Source organism: Anomalospiza imberbis, chromosome 4 (assembly GCF_031753505.1).
Source record: "Anomalospiza imberbis isolate Cuckoo-Finch-1a 21T00152 chromosome 4, ASM3175350v1, whole genome shotgun sequence".
NCBI classification, from domain to species: Eukaryota; Metazoa; Chordata; class Aves; order Passeriformes; family Viduidae; genus Anomalospiza; species Anomalospiza imberbis.
The window spans coordinates 30,236,375-30,256,027 of NC_089684.1; the positions used below are offsets into that span (position 1 = coordinate 30,236,375).

At 39.8% G+C, this 19,653-nt stretch overlaps 1 protein-coding gene across 1 annotated transcript in view; it reads left to right on the forward strand.

Moving 5' to 3' along the window:
- Window positions 1–19,653, forward strand: part of PTPN13 (protein tyrosine phosphatase non-receptor type 13) — a 112,340-nt gene that overhangs the window by 77,446 nt on the left and 15,241 nt on the right. The window contains exons 17-32 of the mRNA XM_068187721.1: window positions 667–829; window positions 4,006–4,429; window positions 4,597–4,694; window positions 6,610–6,666; window positions 8,006–8,098; window positions 9,512–9,619; window positions 10,325–10,456; window positions 10,693–11,159; window positions 12,139–12,267; window positions 14,025–14,118; window positions 14,897–14,982; window positions 15,523–15,685; window positions 16,581–16,795; window positions 16,877–16,975; window positions 18,623–18,984; window positions 19,185–19,359. Of these exons, the coding sequence (XP_068043822.1) occupies window positions 667–829; window positions 4,006–4,429; window positions 4,597–4,694; window positions 6,610–6,666; window positions 8,006–8,098; window positions 9,512–9,619; window positions 10,325–10,456; window positions 10,693–11,159; window positions 12,139–12,267; window positions 14,025–14,118; window positions 14,897–14,982; window positions 15,523–15,685; window positions 16,581–16,795; window positions 16,877–16,975; window positions 18,623–18,984; window positions 19,185–19,359 (2,865 nt within the window). The remainder of the gene's footprint in view (window positions 1–666; window positions 830–4,005; window positions 4,430–4,596; window positions 4,695–6,609; window positions 6,667–8,005; window positions 8,099–9,511; window positions 9,620–10,324; window positions 10,457–10,692; window positions 11,160–12,138; window positions 12,268–14,024; window positions 14,119–14,896; window positions 14,983–15,522; window positions 15,686–16,580; window positions 16,796–16,876; window positions 16,976–18,622; window positions 18,985–19,184; window positions 19,360–19,653) is intronic.

The following is a 19,653-nucleotide window of genomic DNA, read 5'->3' on the forward strand; positions in this document are numbered from 1 at the left end:
TAGTTAAGTTAAATGATAAAAGATAACAGGCTGACACTTGATCGGGACAACACTAGCCAACTTGAGTGGGTACACCATAATCTGGTGATCATGTGTCAGTTTTTAATGAGGCATTGAGCTTCAAATGCTTACCTTTATATAGGTATTGAAAACAGCACTTCTAATTCTGTCTGATACCTTATTGAAAAGCTACAGCCTATTTCATCTGTGAGATGGTTTTAACTAGAATGGATAAATTCAAGTTTAAAAATTACTGAGAATGTAAGTTCAAGACCTAGAACATTAACTGAGAGATTTAGTCATTAGATCAGCATTTAGTTATTTTTCTCTTAAATGGCAACATCCCTTGTGACTTCCTTGGGGCGTTTGAAAACCCCATCCTGCAAAATGCAATAGTTCTGGTTGTCATTACTCAGCACTAACAGTAACAGAGGCAGATTAAATAATAATAAAGCACCTTCTCATCTAGCCCAGGACTACCTTTATAGAGCTTCTTTATAAATCTCACATTACCTTTGACTCCTATTTTAATAGAAATCTCTCTCATCAGTGCATTTTGCTTCAGGAAAGTTTGAATGCTGTAACTGTGCACAAGCAAACACAGAATTCTTTGTAAGCTGAAAGAAATAATTTGTCTTTGACATTTTGTCTTTCTCTATTTTGTAGAAGAAGAAAATAACTTTGCAGAACACATCAGATGGCATCAAGCATGCCTTTCAGACTGACAATAGTAAGACTTGCCAGTACCTTTTGCATCTCTGCTCTTCCCAGCATAAGTTCCAGCTACAGATGAGAACCAGACAGAGCAACCAAGACACTCAGGACATTGGTAAGGACTGTGATGCTCTGTTAGTTTGTATTAGCAATCTATATGTATTTTTGTAAGGAGGAGAACTGAACTGGAACTTCAGTAATTGTGCTGAGTGCTGTGTATTTGTATATCTGCATTTGGAGTGTTTATACTATGAAGAAACTCTACTAGCTGAGGTTGTTTAGATTTTGTTTAAGGGGTGGGAAAGGAGTTGGGAGAACACAGAAAATCTGGCACACAGCAGCTTCTCTAAACTAAAAGGAATCTAATAGTATTTCCCTCTTTAATTAAATAAAGGCTTTTGACTTTTCTTTCAGAAATATTTTGAAGGTATTTCAATAACAGGACTTTTACTTTTTGCTTAATGTGAAAGGGATTAGTTTGATAATGTGGAATTATTGGTGTGATCATGGAAGTGCAAGTAAAATAGGGGACATTCCATGATGCTCTATCTCTAAGCTGTGTATACAGCTGTCTTTATTCCACCTAATGTTGAGTGGACCTGGTAAGGAGCAACACAGATGCTAATCTGTTTCCTTCATAAATCCCATTTCCTTCATAATTTATGTGCATAATGGAAAATGTAAAGGCATCCTTTTTAGATAGAAAATATTAATTGGATAATGTAATCAGTGAAAAAAACCCTCTGTACGAATTTCTTCGCTGTTTGGAGCAGAGCTCACTTTGCTGGCTGGCCTTCAGTGTGGTCTGGAAGTGCTGTTTTGGTCAGTCTGCCTGCTCACGCTTTCTTTGTTCCCTTTTATCTGTCTGCATTCCATTTGCTGTTAATCCGGACTTCCACCAGTGTAGCTGGGATGAAGTTTGACCACATTGCTGGATATCACATTGGATATAATGATTTCTAATTTAAAAAAGAAAAGAAAAGAGGAGGAGTGGGAAAAGGCATGTGGCAACTATCCAGCCTTTTTTCTGCTCTGTTGGGCTCAGCCAACTTCAGGCAGAGAAATAAGACCAAATGACTTAAAGCCTTTTTACCATTCTCTGATTTAGAGTTTGCTTATCCTGAATTGCAGAGAAAAGCAATACAGGGAAGGCTTTCTTGGCTAGGCAAACTTGTTTGCTCTTAACAGATGGAATATGTGTTGTGCTGTGGGAGTCTGGAAAACAATAGTTTGCTTCTGTACAGTGCAGATCACTTGGAAATCAGAAGTCCCAGATTCCACCAATCACTTGTAATCAGAAGCAAACAAATCAGCTTTATGGTTAACTCCAGCACACTGATTATTAAAAGTAAAAACAATTAAAACAAAAAGTTTTGCTGTTGTCATAACTTTGCTGAATCTAAATCGAACCCTTAATATGCCAGTAAAAGCTGGTACATGGGAGCAAGAAGAAAAGGACATATATAACAGTAAAGAAAAGGGCATTCTGGATTCCAGAAAGGGCATATGTAAAAACAAAAACAAAAACAAAAACAAAAAAAAAAATTAAATGAGGGTTAAGTCAGCCTTACAGATGATGAGTTTTGAGCACATGAGAATTTTCAGTTATGGCAGAAGGTTTGAAAAGCCTAATGCCTATAAAAATAGTTAATGGTGTGAAAGTATCTGAAATCCATAGAAATTCTGTTTGATGTTCTCAGAGGGTAAATACAATGTGAAGAGAAGAGATCTCAGCACATTTTTTTAGGGTACTCTTCCCCGTGATGGCAACACAGGAAATGCAGCTGTCATTGATGGCTTCTGTCAGAGTCAGGAAACTGGGATTTGTGGATTTCTGGTCTGATTGGGCAAAATCATTCTTCTGTATCTCATCTAGTCTAGTGGCTGTGGCTAGAAGAGGTGTTTGGTGTGGATAAGGAAGTGGTAGTTGTATACTAATTCACCTGATGAAAGGACAGAAAGACATACCTTCCACAACTAAATCTTCACCATGTCTATGCCTGTTACAGAGGAAGCTTGAGTTACTGCAGCAGTTAAATCCTGCCTGAGGTATTGGAGGTAGTAAAGTCTTTTGGAATGGCAGGACTGAGGCTATTTGTCAAATAGCCTCTTTTCTAAATGCCACAGTATTTACCATTAAACCTAATGGGTGATGTGTACCAAAAAAGTAGCATTTTCCCTTGGACTTACAGTGCGGCTTCCTAAAGCAGCTTGTTTCCTACATGTATATAGGGTTAAAAAACCCCACTGGTTAACCCTTAATCAGGAATATATATGCAGTTGAGGATTGCTTTTCCTGAGACTTCCCTGTGAACTGACTCCAAGACATCAGTGAAATTTATGAAGGGTCCAGGTGGCCTGATTTCCTTTAAAGTCTCTAACCAGCCGACAAGTTGCCACAGCTTATCAAGTTCCTGTCTGAGAGCCAAGCCACAGGAACTTGACTGCTAGCCTTAGGAGGCAGTTAGGGTAATAGAAAGGAGCCCTGCTCTGCTTTGCTCTGAATTAAGAGGGGTTTAGGCTAAGATGTATTATCATGAATTTGCTTTCAGCTAAGAGCATCCACCCAGACAGTTCCCACGACTCAGCTGGCAGTAATTTAATTACAGCCCAAGACCTGTTTCTTGCTGCTGCTTAAGGGAATCCTTGCTAATGAGTCAAAAAGTCTGGCAAGCCCCAGTCAACACTTTCTGTTTCATGCTAGGATATTTGTGGCAGGGGAGGTCTTTAAGTGCACCTGAGTGGACTGGTGCTCTGTAACTGGGCAGAGATGCTGCCAAGCCCTCATGGCCTTGCAGCTGTACTATAAATGTGGAGGGGCTCATGCAAAGAAAACAAAGCAGTGGATGCATGGAAATTTGGTCGCATCTGATAGTGTGGAGATGGGGGAGCCCTATTTGTTCAAATCCTGGAAAAGACTTTTATGAGCAGATTAAAGGAAGTGTAGTCTTCCAGGTCCCTTGGCTTAAGGATAATATTTGTTTTGCAGAAGGAGATGATTTGTCTAGGTACAAGGGACAGCATCTTGACAGGGAATATGAGTCTTCGTGCTAATAAGAGGATAAACGTTCAGTAGTTTGGGACTTAGGGTTAGTGTAGTGTCATAAACTCCAAACTTTGCTTCCTGAGCAAACTCCATGGTGGGTGTTTATATATCTCTGCTAAGCATATCAAGAAAATACATTTTTTGTGAGTTGGTTGTTTAAAAAGCACAAGGTGGTCACATTAGCTCTACTGAATAACTTTATTGTTTGGGTTTTGTTGGTTTGTTGTTTTTTTTAATTTCCACAGAAAGGGCTTCATTTAGGAGCCTGAACCTTCATGCAGACTCTGTCAAAGGCTTCAACATGGGCCGAGCCATCAGCACTGGCAGCCTGGCCAGCAGCACTCTGAACAGACTCGCTGTCCGACCCCTGTCTGTCCAAGCAGAGATCCTGAAGAGACTGTCCTGCTCTGAGCTCTCGCTCTTCCAGCCACTTCCTGGCTCTGCAAGGGACAAGAATGAGAAGAGTCCATGGGAAGAAAGACCCAGAGTTATGAGCAAGTCGTTTCATGATCTGAGTCAGAGTCACATCTCTGTTTATCCCCCAAGGAAAAATGTTATTACTGCTTTGGACTCTTCCCCCAAAAAAATAGAAGACATAATGGGAAGGGTCTTTCAGCAAATGCCAAAATTTGATACTGGATCAGCGACGGGAGCATTAAAACCAAACAAGTAAGAGTCTCTCTGACCACCCTGCAGTATCTTTGTGTACAGTCAATGTACATTTTGCATCAGTTTTGATTTATTATTCATGCCATTATTTTATTACATTGATCCTTCCCTCTCCCAACTTCCTCTTCCCTCTGTCTGGTTCCCCTTCTCTCCTTCTCCCCTTTAAGTTCAAAATCTCATGCAGGTTTAAGTAGAAGCCCTGAAAGAAAGAAAAATGAATCAGACTCGTCATCCATTGAAGATACCGGTCAAGCCTATGTTGTAGGTCAGCATGCAAAAAATAATATTACTGTATTTACTAACAAACTTCTAAAATTGCTTTGGGTGTAATGCTTTGATATATTTATTAACTGATGGTAATATTCTGATTTGAAAGTGGGAGCAGAATATCACCTGTTAAAGCAATCCAGGCCATTATTGCAGTGAATCTGAAAAAATCCTCCTTTGGTCAGCACCAGTCTGTGCACAGGGGTGTAAAGTAAAAGCTGTAGCAGAAAACAGCTTTCAATTTATTACTTCAGGGTACCATTTGGTTGTGTGGATCTTTTAATAATTTGCTGGTCTTCACAGTCTGTTGGTGAAGGCTGAACTTTTTAGTGTTTTCTGTGGAAAGGATGTAGGGAGTGGTTTTTTGGAAGTGACTGGCATTAGCTGGGTATTGGCCAGTGCCTCTAATTAGTAGCTTCACACTTCGGGTTTTTTTTCTTCTATTTTGGGAGGGTTTTCAGATATAATAAATTATATTGATTTTATGTATGTTAACTTATATATAATTATTATTTTGTTTTTATATATTAATATATTAATTGTAATATATTATAGATCATAATTATATTAATTATTAGTTTGGGGTTTTTTTGCACTACACTGGGTGTTTTACAAAAGCACTTTTTTAGTGAGGTAAGACAGATGCACTTACTCCACTTCCTTGGCAAGGATTGGAGTGCACACAAGTAGTCTTACTATTAACTAAAAGAGAGAGTTCACATTAAAAAAAAAAACAACAAACATTCAGAGCAGCTAAATAAACTAACACTGGGTTATTAAATGTGAATGTTTAATATCTGTGTGTTATCAATTTCTTCTTCTAGAAGGATCCCTGTTATAACAATAGAAACTACAGTGACTGAAATATTTGCAGCCTTAGCTGCTGGTTGGCTTTCCTGTAGTTACAGGACATCAGAAAAAGTGGAAGATGGTTAAGTTTCTGGAGATGGGGTCATTATAAACAAACTCAAAAAAAGCAAACAAAGCAACATGTGACATCCCATGTCTGGCCCCCATGCACTTGGAACCAGGACTCACTTGGGAATGATGCATTTTCAGTAATGAGAGCATAAATGCTCTCAGGAGGAGTGAGATGAGGCATGTAGGTTCCACAGTGACTGGTTGCAACCATTTATCCTGTGCCTTTAGTTTTGCAATTAATATGCTCACATGCTTACCCATAATTTTCTGAGCAGGAGTTCTGGTGAGAGTCTTAGTCACATGTCAGAAAGTCCTGCTGAATCGTACTGCCTGTGCTGAGGGACATAGGGTCTTTGCATGGTGAAACACATCAGATGAAACCTTGGGGTTTATAGGTTTGGAGAAGGCCAAGGCAGCTTTCTTAAGAATTATCTTCCCTCATGTACTTTTATATATTGGTGGATTTATTATTTTATCCTCTTTAAAATAGGGCCACATTTGCTTGGCTGTGATAATTTCAAAGAAAACACGATTCAATATGCAAACAGTTTTGAATAGAAGTAGTTCAAATTTGTTATTACTGCAGCAGCTTATTTGTTCCATTACAAAATCTTACAAGAGTCCTGTTGTATTGGTTTATGAGGTTCAGCATATTCAATATCCTATATTGTTAGAAAATGGACTTCATTGCTCAAGATCCATTACTTTTATCTGAAGTTAACCATGGTCATAAAGGCCAAACCTCTTTCCTTCCTTTAATTCATTGCTTTTGCATGAGCTACCATCTATCTGAACCCTAAACTACAACCAGAGTACATGAATAATTTGGATTTGCTAATACAAAGCTAGTTTTATGTTTATTAATTTTTAAAAGAAATAGTTTGATACTGTGAATGAGCTCATGTGAACTGTGTAAAGAGCGGAATAATTCTTAGTAGCTTTTGTATTTTAAAAAAATTGATACGTGTCTAATACTTCCATGCATGTCACAGGTGTTAGCATGAATACTTCAGAAAATCATCTGTCATCAGCAGCATTAAAAGAGAGTGGTAAGTTGATAAGTAATTACTTTAGTCAGTTTGTCACTTACAAATGCTTCACTGTTCTACCTGTCCTGTGCCTTTGGTATTCTTAAGTGCCTTTGCCAGTTAGCTAAATAGGACCTTTTCCTAGTATTTCCTTTCCTAGTATTTATTTTGGATTGCTTCTTGAGGGAGGTTTAGACACCTGTGTGTAATATTTTTCAAATGTGAATAGTGTCTGTTTAGTTTGGGACTTGAAGGGTGCTCTTACCTACCAGGATCATGCTGTTGAAAGCTCATTTCCCTTAGGAGGTTACTGGTTCTGTGTTTTCTTTTTGGTTCTTTCACTCTTTAGGCTTGATGTGGTTTTGAGGGAGAAAAAACTCCTTTTCTGGGTGGTGTGCAGTCTGCCGCACTCTCCTGCATCACTTGTTCTGTGCTTGTACCAGTGTGTGGAGCTCATTAGGTTTCTGCAGCTGTGGATTGCCTCTTCCACTTAGGACAAAAGTATCCCAGGCACTCCTGGACCAAATGAATGTCTCCTCTAGGAAGCAAGTCCATGAGTTCAGACTTGCAGTACATTGTTGTTGCCTGAAGTTTCAGGAGATTGGGCTTGTTCATTTGTTTGTGTTTTGTTTTGTTTGCTTGTGGGGTGGGGTTTTTTCGTTGGTGGTAGTGGGTTTTTTTTTTTCTTTTCTTCACCAAATCGCCATCCTTGGGTCTCTTGAATGCCTGGGTCTACTTCAGCCTGATGGGAAGCCTCAGGAGTCAGAGTTCTATTATGAGGATGCTCAAATTTTAGAAGAGGTGGAATAAGCAGCCTGTGGAGTTGCAAACGAGGAAGTAAATTAAAGCAAGAAAATTAGTAGATGTTTCTAATGTTTTAATAGATGTTTCTAATTTTGGTTGCTTTTTAATGAAGAGACACCATTAAGAGAACTCATTGAGTAACCTTCCAGTAATTTCATATGATGACCCTCAGTTTCAATTTTACCACTGTGTTTGCATCCTTCCTACCTATGAGCAGAGCATATAAACACAGATCTCAATATCTTCCTGAATTGTGACTATTGAAGTTGAAGATTCTAGGACTCAGTTATGTTGTCTGTCCATGAGACTGTGCTAGCTGCTTTTCTTAGGAGGAGTAAAAGATTTTTAACTGCTGAAGATGGAAGTGGGTTAGAAGGGTTGTGGAGGTTTTTCTCTGTCTTTGGCCATGGCTTAGAAGATGAAAGCTGGACCCACTAGATCAAAACAGCTTTTCAAGTTATCAGAGAAGTAATATTTTTTAATAGAAAAGAACTTCAAAGTAAACCTGAAGGGAAGTGTTGAGGTAGTTTCTGATCACAAAATGTTGACTTCACAGTTGACTCTCTTCAAACAACACAGAACAGAGTTGCCACACCAGAGAGAGAGATCACATTAGTGAACTTGAAAAAGGATAAAAAGTTTGGCTTAGGTAAGTGGCTTTAAATTTGCTGTTGACATGTATTTCTAGAAGCCAAAAACAAAACAAGTTTTCTGGTCTATATTTAAGTGTTTATTGTAGAACGGAACAAGGCAATGCTGGCCGTAGCTGGATTTTGAGGGCATTTAAAATGCACTTTTTGTGATGTTAAGGTAGTTTGTTTTTCAGTTTTTCCGTGTTTCAAATGTAGGATTATATTAATATTGTGAACTAGTCATCCTAGAAGTTGACCTTTTAAAGACCTTTTACCTCTGTGCTCAGAATAGCATTTTTTCTATGTGGAACCTCACAGATTTGAGCTGTGACAAATGCTTTAACTGAATGCTTCTTTTAGAAAAAAGACACAATAAAAGCATTATGTGCTAATTGTGGAGTGTTTTCCTTATTCCTGTAGTATCAGATGGAACACTGTTTTGATGTTTAAGGAGCCTGGGAGATGAGATATTTGCATTACATTCCTACCTCTACCACTAAGTTTTTTGCATAAACCCACATAATTTTTTCCTTTATGAGTAATGAAAATTTTGTTGTCATTGTTGTGCTTTAGGAAGACTCTCTAAACTGTCCTTAAGGACATTGTTCCGTCATTCAAAATCAGAGTGTACTGTAAATTTGAGAGGGGAAAAAAGCCTACAATACTGTAATACTTAGTTTTTACACTGTGCAGTAATGTACACATTGAGCAAAAAGGGAAAAAAAAATCAAAGAAATGTACTTTTTCTCCTCTTTCTTCCCTGTGCAATTTATGGTAATTTGCTGTTTTAGCTAGAGTAGAGAAGACCTGATATCTTCTGGTGGTTTTTTTTTTTTTTTTTTTTTCTTTTTTTTCCTCTCTGGAGCATTCATCCCAGGTTTACATGGCAGAATGAACAGAAATTAATTACAAGCCTCAAAATAAAACAGGGACATTGAAAACTCAGATCTTAAGACCAGGGTCAAACTTCTATGTGAAACATCAAACAATGAAGAAAACCAGAAATGTTTATGTGATATAAAACAAATTTTGTCTGCTCAGCAAATGTCACCTGTTTGTGTGTTTCTCTTGCCAGAGTTAACTTCTGTAGCCTTTGCTGGAGTGTCCTGAACAGACAGACAAATCTAAATCAATTGCTTAAAACAAGAGTATACATAAAGCTTAATCAAAAAGCTTTGTTGCTTGTTTCCATGCAGATTTAAATTTGAGGTGTCTGGGGTTTTTTACTTTACATTTATTAGAATGACTAAGTTTTTATTTGTTCTAAAATATGGACTTGTGTTAAGTTACATGGTGATCACTGACATTTTGGCCTGCTTTGGTCCTTTTTTTTTTGTTGTGTTTTGTTTTTTGTTTTGTTTTTTGGTTTTTTTTTTTGGTTTTTTTTTTTTTTTTTTGTTTTTTTGTTTTTTTTTTTTTTGTTTTTGTAGGCTTTCAAATAGTTGGTGGAGAGAAGACGGGGAAACTTGATCTGGGAATTTTTATTTATTCAGTTATTCCTGGAGGACCAGCCGATTTGGAAGGGACTCTAAAACCAGGTGAATAGCATAAAATACCATCTATGGCTCTGGGTATCACAGCTCCTTACAATGGTGACCTTTAATTACATTCCAGATGGTTTCTGAAAACTTGTGATACTTCTTGCTTAAACTATGCAAAAACAACAATCATACACATCAATGTAAAAATTATAAAGTTTGAGCTAGCAGAAAATTGTAGTTACATATAAAGATAAAGGCTTTATTTTCCATTGTCTGTCTTGCAGATACATTGTAATTTAAAGTTTTAAAAACTCAGTATCCCTACATTAATTTTTTACAAAATGAAATTGAAATATATGCCATAACCAAAACTGTAGTGGGGAAGGAGGAGAAAAATGTATTTTTTTTTCCTTCTCATCCTAGTCCGTGTCTTGAACTGAACTGCATATTGCTCTTTTATTTTCTGATTTCTACTTTCTCTCTTTTTTTTTTTTTTTCTTGCAGCAAAAGAGAAGGTAGAAATCAGAATATATTAAGATTTGGCAGGTTTAAAAAGAGGAAATATAACCAGTTTTTGTGCTCTGGTTTGCGGTTTGACTTTTTTTTTTTTTATGATTAGGGTTCCCTATTCCAGCATCACTTGAAGTTTAGTAATTTTTAATCCATGCAATGTGTAGAGGTTGTCAGACTTGTACTCTACATTGTCACTGATGGGTAAAAATGTAGGTGTTAGGCTGTATCTGAACAATGCCTTCTGTGCAGGGCACCGCCTCATATCCATAAACAGCACGAGTTTGGAAGGCGTCAGCCAGCACGCAGCATTGGAAATCCTGGAGAACGCTCCTGAGGATGTGACACTTGTCATCTCCCAGCCCAAGGACAAGCTGTCCAAAGGTAGGGATCTGCAGTCTCCCCTGTGAGCAACCCCAGCTAGCTTGGAATTGTGTTCAGAGAGAGGATGAAGAGGTGTGTGAGGGTAGCCATTGGTGGGGGTACAGTGTGAGCGGAGAGCTTTCTGCGGAATATCTAGGCGGGTGAAACCTTCCTGGGTTGTAAGCTGAGAAAAGGGTGTCGTGCTGCAGATAAGCTGTTGCCAGCTGCTGATGGCTGTCTTGTCTCCTGGTTTGCAGCATCGTCTAACACTGCTCATATCAGTAATGGAGCCAGGGGTTACTTGAGGAGGCCCTCCTCAGTGCAGGACAACGAGGCAGAGTCCTCTTCAGAAGAACACAACCGGTGCCTTGGTCACCAGAGGCCTGTTTCAGGGAGCCTCTCCGGGTTGTCGGGAGGCAAGCGGGATGGAAGCGTGAGCTCCCAGGACTCCAGGACCGAGAGCGCCAGCCTGTCCCAGAGCCATGCAGCCGGCTTCTTTGGCAAGCGTGCGAGTGGGAGAGCCCAGCAGGATGCTCAGCATTACAGCGAGTCCCAGGCTGGGGCCTCGAAAGTGATGGAGAAGAGAGGATCCTCATTGGACAGTACTCGAGGAAAAATTAAAAGGCCCGGGGTAGTGGAGCCTGTGGAATATTCTGACCGAGGGGATTCCGACATGGATGAAGCAACTTACTCCGGCAGTCAGGAGCAGCAGCCAGCTAAAAAGGCATAGTGGATTTCATATGAATATTTCCCATCAGTGTGATAGTGGTATTGAAATAGCTGTCTCTGGGTGTCAGGATGTGAGGAAAGAGCAGCCTGGCCTAGCCTGCAGCTAATGCTAGTAGTTGATTTCTAATAGCATGGTGATTTTGTTCAAAATAAATCACTTCTGTAACTTGGAACAACTTTCCAGTTTTCCAATGTCACAAGACATGCCTCACTAGAGGCAGATTGTGCTTTGGGATGAACCTACGGTGTACTTCCTGAGGCTGTAGGAAACAGCCTTTTAATTCTGTGTGTTTGTTCAATATGTTCATAATCTAGTGATCACCCCTAGAGGTAAGTTTATTTACTTGGCAGATAAATGAAGTTTTTCCTAGAGGAAAATAGGAGTGATACATCTGGAGTGGGCAGCAGCAGAATTCATTGTCTTCTGGGATTGATCTAATCCTTGAAAAACTGCTCTTATGCATTAAAATTCAGCAGTGAGTCATGCTCTTGAGCAGACACAGCTCGCTGCTTCACCTTTCCAAAAGGGCACAATCACAAGTACTACAAATTTATTTCCAGCTTGCAGTGATTCCTCTGTTCAGCTGATGGAGGTTATTCAATTAAATTGTGGCAACTCCTGCTAATTAATCCAACAGACTCTAGGCTGCTGTAATGCTGAAGTACTGCAGTTTCAGTGTTCTATAACCAGCTCACTTGGACAGTAAAGACTTGGTTGCTAAAGGCCAAGCATATTTCTGTGCTAAACCTATTCAATGGGAGGAATGGAAGAGCTGGAGCAGTGAGCCTTGAGTCTTACTAATTGGTACTTTGCCAGGTGGCCTCCTTCTGGCTGTGTCTGACTCAAAACCCCACCCTTTAGGGTCTTAGCTGTAAGCATCTGTTCTAAAGGCAAATCATTGTCTCTTTTTGTTTTGTTTGTTTCTTTTTCTTTTTTTTTTCTTTTTTTTTTTTTTTTTTTTTTGTAATTAAAGGATTCTTCCTCATCGAATACAGCAAACAAAGTGAATTCTAAAAAGGTTTCTACGACACTTCTTAAACCTGGAGATACCTTTGAGGTTGAACTAGCAAAAAAAGATAACGGCTTGGGAATAAGTGTCACGGTACTGTTTGACAAGGTTTTTAGATGTTTTCTCTTTTTCTCTACTCCCAGCAACCCATTAAATTGTTAAATTACAAGGAAGCAAAATAGTTTCTGGAATCACTTTAATTTATAGATTTATTGATATGTAATTAATCTTACCAAAGATGAAAAGTAATACTATTAATTTATATTAATTTTCTTGTCATTTGCCCTTTAAGTAATTACTGTTTTTTGTTTTATGGTAGAGCCCCAAAGTCCTAATAGACTCTTATCACAGATGCTGCTTTGTGAGTACAAAAGGCAAGATGGTCTTTGTCCCTTGCTACCTAATCTTGTGGCAAACTTGCAAGGAAGTAAGGAAGGGAGACCCTCCCAGAGTGGCATGGCAGGCAGTGGAAGCAGTAGTGTTATTTAAGAGTATCTGTGCACTCTCAGTCACATTCACCATGTTCAGTGTTCTCCCTCTGCTGGAGAAAAGGCAGAAAGCAAAAAACTACATAAACCCAAATGAGACCTGGCTCACACTGTTTTCTTTGCAGTATGAGGCAAAAATAATTTTTTTAAGACTGATTTCTCTTCAGGCTATAAGATTTTGAAGTTAGTTTTATGCTTAGTGCCTGTCATACTGCAGAGTGGCACTTCAGGGAAGAAGAGAATAATTTGCATACATTTTCCACTGCGTCTGTTTCTGTATTAAAATATGCATTTTAATGTGTTTTAACATTCAGCTATTTTCGGTGGAGGAATTATTTGCAAGCCTAGCACAGTTTCCATATATATGGCTAGGACTGTAAGAGAAGCAGGAGGAAATTATGTTATTTTGGCATCCCAGTGTTTTCAAAGTCATGTTCCATTGCTTGAGACAGTTAGAGGAGCAGTGGTTCAGCAGGAGTTGGTTACTGAGTAGCATCAGACCTGCTGTGTGCATGCACTGGCTTTGTGGAGATGTTAGAAGATGTCAGACAAAGCAGAGATTTCCCTTGAGGGGTGGCCAGGTAGTGTCTTCACTGCCCTTTGCTTTTCCAGCCTCCATTCTGCCCCTTCATTGTTTTGCTGTACAGTGGTGGTGAGGAGAGGTGTGCAGGTACCTGTGGGTTAAGTTTTCACTTGTAATACTGGGTGCTTTGGGAGTGAACATTAACACACTGTTGGTCTTCCTCTTCCCTCCAAGTCTGTGGAGCACAGTGAGCCAGGAGCACACAATGGTTTAGGATGGAAGGGACAATTAAAGATCATCTAGTCCTACCCCCGCTGCAATCAGGAGAAAGGCCAAGGCCCTCCAAAAACAATGTCAGTTCAGCTTGAGCAGCTTAGACCTTCAAACTTGTCTGAACTGAGAGAAAGCAGCACTCCTTAATTTCCTGTTACATCAGAGAACTTGTGTTGGAGTAGGACACTGCATGGTTGTGCATATCCTGCTTTGGCATGCTGTGCTCTTGCACATCTCTGAGCTTTGGTGTGCATGCAAGCATGTAAAGTCCAACAAAATGCAGACATGCTTCTGCTGAAGGATGTTTATTTCCGTTTTGTGCATTTGCATTGCAATGCATTGTGTTTTTTACAATCTTCCCACCCCAACTTCATTTGCAGCAAATTGCATGACTGCACAGAACATGCTTGATGTAACATTTTTGTTTTGATAGTTTCTCTGTTTTTCCTACATGCCAGTAGCCCAAATGCTTCCGAAGAACAGTTTTCCTTGTGTGACACTGTGTTTAATTACTAAGTATTCTAACTGCAAAAAGACTAACAATCCTATTTTTGTTTTCTGTTTAGGGTGGTGTAAATACTAGCATAAGGCATGGTGGTATTTATGTGAAAGCGATAATTCCCAAGGGAGCAGCTGAAGCAGATGGCAGAATAGAAAAAGGTAGGATTTCCATTCTTTCAGTGGGGACTCTTAATGTGAAAAAGGGCAGAGGACTGTCTGTGGGAGACTTGACAATATCCTGTGGCCTGGAAACAGGCACGCTGTTTGCCTCCTGTCCTTGCACCTTTTTCACTGGGAAGAAGAGCTGTTTTTCCAAGCTGTTGCAGTTGTCATTTTAAATATTGCCTTGATAGCTAATTCTGCAGGTGAAGATTAAAAAACTATTGTAGAACAACTGCAGAACCAGCGATGTTGAGGCTGTGGAGGGGAAAAATAGGAGATAGCTTGTGGGATTTTTGTTCTCTAAAGCAGCTTATGTTAATGGAGAATGCTTCTCTGTTCCAGGCATGGAGAGAGAGGGCTTTGTATTATTGGTGGCCTTCTTGCTTGGCATGCCTGGCAACTCAATACAGAAAATGCTGTAATTGTTATGGCTCTTCTTGTTAGTAAGCCAGGCCACATTCTTCACTAAAGTGAGCATTCCCACTGTGGACTAGGATTTGTTTTAAATAAAGAGTCTGAGCTTTCTAGCAGGCTGTCACTCTGATGGTTAACACTAGTTTTGACATGGAATTATCCCACAGAATCATTACATTGGAAAACACCTTTGATTTGAACCATATAGTTTATTTGCAAAGTTATCTTCTTGACTCAGAACATGGAAGGGAGGGAGAATTTCCTTAAATAACTGTCCTTCTTAGCTCAGACTTGAAAGTTCCTGTGCGTCATAGATATTTTATAGGTGATGCTCTGTCTACTTTTTCTTAAATTAATGTAGGTGACCGCGTGCTCTCTGTCAATGGGATTAGTTTGGAAGGAGCTACCCATAAGCAAGCTGTTGAAACACTGAGGAACACAGGCCAGGTGAGTGGCTGCTGGTTCTTCTCCTGTCTGTGGTAAACCAGTTCTCTATCAGTGAAAAGAGGTGAAGGAACCTCAAGACAGGAATTCTCCCCAATGTTGTTGTGGTTACTTTAGATTTGCTTTCTTAGACTCTTTGGCTTTCTGGCACACCTGAAAATAGCCAGTGAGTGTAAACATTCAGAACTGCTGAGAAGTACTATTTGTGTTCACATTATAAAATGTTTTTAACTTAATTCCCTGTACAAATGGGCAAGTGGCACTATCTTTGATACCTCTTAACACCCTCACAACTTTATAGAAAGAAAACCCTTTCTTACTCTATTGGCAAGTATCTTGCAAGTCCATTGGTGTATTTTGGAGGCTGTCATTTAACAGCCCTTAAAAAATAAGGAATAATTGGGGGACACACATGGGGAGGGGAGTCTCTATAAAACACTTGCTGCTGTAAAAGTTTGGACCCTGAGAGGTTAGAAGGAAACACATGCTATTGACTGTGCTGTCTCTGTTTCCAGTTAACTGGAGAATGTTTCATCCCTTTAGGTGGTGCACCTGCTGTTGGAAAAAGGTCAGCTTTCAGGGGCCAAGGCTCATGCTCCAGTGACACCACAGTGCACGCTCCCAAATCAGGTGGGGCAGTGTGAGCCACAGGAGAAGCCAGAGATAGAATCTTCAAATGCCAAAGATTACAGCTTTGTCACTGCAGGTCAGGTCACACAGAACCATTGTCTTAACTGTCAAAGCACCCTGTATTTTCATAATATTTTCTTCACTTCTTAGGATGGGAATGGAGCGGGTAAGAATCTGTACCAGGCCCTTGTGTGTGTAATACAGTCTCTTTTGTGCTGTTGTGTTGCTTTTTAAGACTTCCTTTCACATCTTGGTTACTTTGTTTTACTACTATTAACTGTTTTCTTTCTCACTGTTTCATGTTGTTTCCCAGTTTCACCAGCCTTAGATGCCAAGGCTGTAGCAAGGTTGGATAAAAGGGGTGCTGCTGTATCTGATGCTGCTAAGGGCTGCCAAGGGGAATGTAGATATTTATATAAATATAAGTGCTCCTGTGGGTCCTTCAGCTCCTGTCTTAGAAGAGAAAAGACATCAAGCTAAAAAGGAGAAGGATTTGTGCCCCTGGCTAGAGGTTGACATAATTCAGCCTCTCTTGCTGGTGACTTGTGCAAGTGAAGGGAAGCCTACCCATATGGCAGAACCCCTGCAGATACCTTTGGGTCTTCTTGCATGGGCTCTATCCTGTCTGCCAGGAGCTCCAGTTGCTGCTCTCACTAATGCCTGATCAGTGGCTGGAAAGGTTGTGCCACTCTGTGCTTTAAATGGTTCCTTAATCGACTTCCTAGGGAATGTCTTTTGCGGACATTCTGCCTCCTACATATTGGTGTTGTCAGGCCAAGCAAGCCAACTGAAAAGTCATGATCAGCTTTTTGTCCTCTATAACCTGGAGGGATCTTTTGGGTAACACTACTGTTCAACTCAGTGAAAGAACCATGTGAGAGTACACATTGTCATGTCTGAAATATGAGCACCAGACACTCTTTCCATGGCCATGTGCTATAGGAAATAATAAGTTAATGTTTCTTTTACAGAGAACACATTTGAGGTAAAACTCTTGAAGAATAGCTCAGGCCTCGGGTTCAGTTTCTGCCGTGAGGATAACCTGACCCCAGAGCAGCTGGGATCAACTATTGTGAGGGTGAAGAAGCTCTTCCCTGGGCAGCCAGCTGCAGAGAGTGGGCAGATAGAGATCGGGGACGTCATTCTCAAAGTGAACGGGGCATCGCTGAAGGGTTTGTCCCAGCAGGTTTGTACCTATAGTAGTGAAACTCATACTGTAGTAGTCCTGCAAGTCTGCATCTGACAGTGAATCCCTCTGTGGCCATAGGAAGTCATCTCCGCTTTGAGGGGAACGTCTCCAGAGGTCTCTCTTCTCCTCTGCCGGCCACCATCTGGAATACTACCAGACATCGATCCTTCATTGCTGGTAAGGTATCTGGCATGGGACTTTTTTTAATATTATTTGCTATTTAAGGTTCATTTATTCGATCTGGTGGATGGGTGGGTTAGTTAAATGCAAGATGCAGATGGAATAATGGGGAGAGTGCTCACAGAAATGTGGTTCTTGGAATTAATCCCTTAGGAGTGCACAGTTTTGTGTGAATGTTAAAGGAATGTATGGCTTCAAAAGCTTTATTTCCTCCATTTTGTGACCTAAGGCACGAGAAATTGGTTTTATACAGTGTTTCTGGAGCAGAGATTTCTTTGCAGAAATGTTTTAAAGTTGGTATCAGATAGAAAAGGATATTCTGCAAAACACCAATTTAGTGTTGATATATGTAAAACCAGGGAAAATATTGTCATATTTACCTCCTGGACATTAGAGGTATCCCAAAGAATATTTTCAAAATGCTCCAGTAAATAAATTGAAAGAATAGAAGGCCATTTTAGGATACTTGAAGAAGTGGGAATTAAATGTGCTTCAGCAAAAGAGAGTGTAGAGGACAAATTGCCTGAAAATTAGGCTTTCCATAATACAGGAAAGTGTAAAACTAATGGAGGCAGGTCTTCAATTTAAGTTCCCCAGGGAATTCATCACAGCACTAAGCCTGCCAGAGTTCAAGAAGCGTTTGGATAAGGCTCTCTGGCACAGGGTGTGATTCCTGAGGCTGTCCTGTGCAGGGCCAGGAGTTGGTCTTGGATGATCCTTTTAGTCTCTTCCATCTCAGGATACTCTGATTCTGTGATTCTGTGTTACTTTAACATTATTTTCAAACAATAAAATCATTCAAGTCTGATGAGAGAAGTTTAAATAGACAAATACAAATTTAAGTGAAATTAGGATTGGAGTGAGAGATAAGCAACTGAGCAAACTAATAATACAAATAACTATTCCTATAATAGACCTGTTTGTAATGTGAAATGACAGGAACTTTAATACAACTTTATCAAACTTTAACAGGAACTTTAATAAAACAGTGCACATATTAAAAGAAGAGGAAAACCAAAGTTTTTCTTTATATTATCACAGACTGATGCATTAATGTACACAAGAATCAGGCCATGAAAGCATAAATGAAGCTTTTAAATTTTTTCTGTCTGCTGGCTGACATAATTCTTGGGAATATGTGACAACTGGCAAAATTGTTATTCAGTCTGATGGTGTTTAATAACTTGGTTAACAGTCACCATTTGGCATAAATTATTTTAGTTTTTGTAGTCTGTTACTGTTGCTTTTTGGTTGACAGCTTCTCTGTTTCCCTCCTCTGTGAGGTTGGTTTGACTTCAGTAGCTCTGTGGGCCTCAGCTTCTGGTTGGAAGGGATTTCACGGTAATTGCATAGAAGACTGCTGGGCATAGTTTAAAAGCATCTGTCAGTACGCTTCCTGAAGCTAAATTATTTTTGTTTTCCTTAGATGAATTTAAAGGTTTTTAGCAGTGTAAGTTTCAGAGTTTTGCACACTTTGTCTTGGCCAAGTTGCATAGAACTTTTTGAAACTGTGCTATGATGTGATTCAACAGTTCAGTCAGTAGCCAACGACTCCTTGTTTTTTGGTAATTTTATGCACTATTTGAAACTGTCTTTTGTCACCAGAAATGAATTATGATGAATTAAATGCTTTTGCTTTTATAGACCCCCATCCATTCGCCCCAACAAGTTTTTCCAGAGGTCAGCAGAGAAGTTTCTGGTCCATCAAATAGAGAACAAGGTGACAGCTCAGATGAAAATGAAACTACTGATCTGAGCAAGAAAAGGCTAAAATCTCCCTCCAGAAGAGACAGCTACAGTGACAGCAGCAGAAGTGGTGATGAGGAGATGATGGAGTCAGCAGCCCAGGTGGGCCTTGGCTGGAGTTCTGCGCTGTACCAGAGCTCAGGTGAAGCTGAGGCACGGACACAGAGTCAGTACGAGGCACACCCTGGTCAGAAGGACACTGTTCGCACCATCCTGTATCCTGATCAGGAGGCTCCTGGCAAGGCAGAGCTGGAGGACAGGTATGCTGCTGATAATGAACCTCATCATCCTGCAGAAATGTTTATGGAAGTGGTTTATTAGACCTATTCACAGAAATACTTCTTTTGGTTTACTTTTTAGATCTGCATAAAATCAATCTTGGTTCATATATTAATTTGAGAATGACAGCCACATTGTACTTACTCCCCTTTTTCTTTTTTTTTTTCTGTTCTATCTGTAGTGATCTGCCTTTGGATTTGCCAGTGATCCCAACCTGTAGAACTGTACCTGATGTTACCACATCCATGTTAATAAATGACTGTTATGCTACTCCTGTCTCTGAGCTGACTTCACACCTGGGAGAAATAAATTCATTACTCACCCAGCTGGAAAAAAATGCTGAAGAATATGAGCCAGTAATACACTATTTCTGTCTTTCAGGAGCATGAATGTCCTGCTATGGTGGTTTTAGTTGTGATTTTGAGAGTGGATAGAAATTAGGCATATTAATTTACAAATGGGATAGTTGTAGGTTATACTTGCACTAATCTGAGTGCGTGCCTAAAAAATGGCACATACATTGCCATTTGTAATCAATGGCAGCTGCTCATACCAATGTCTGCAGGTATTTCTTGTGTGGGCTCTCGAAGAGTTGATACATTTCCCTCTGTATGTGGAGGCATCCATGTGTACATAGGTGGATGTGTATA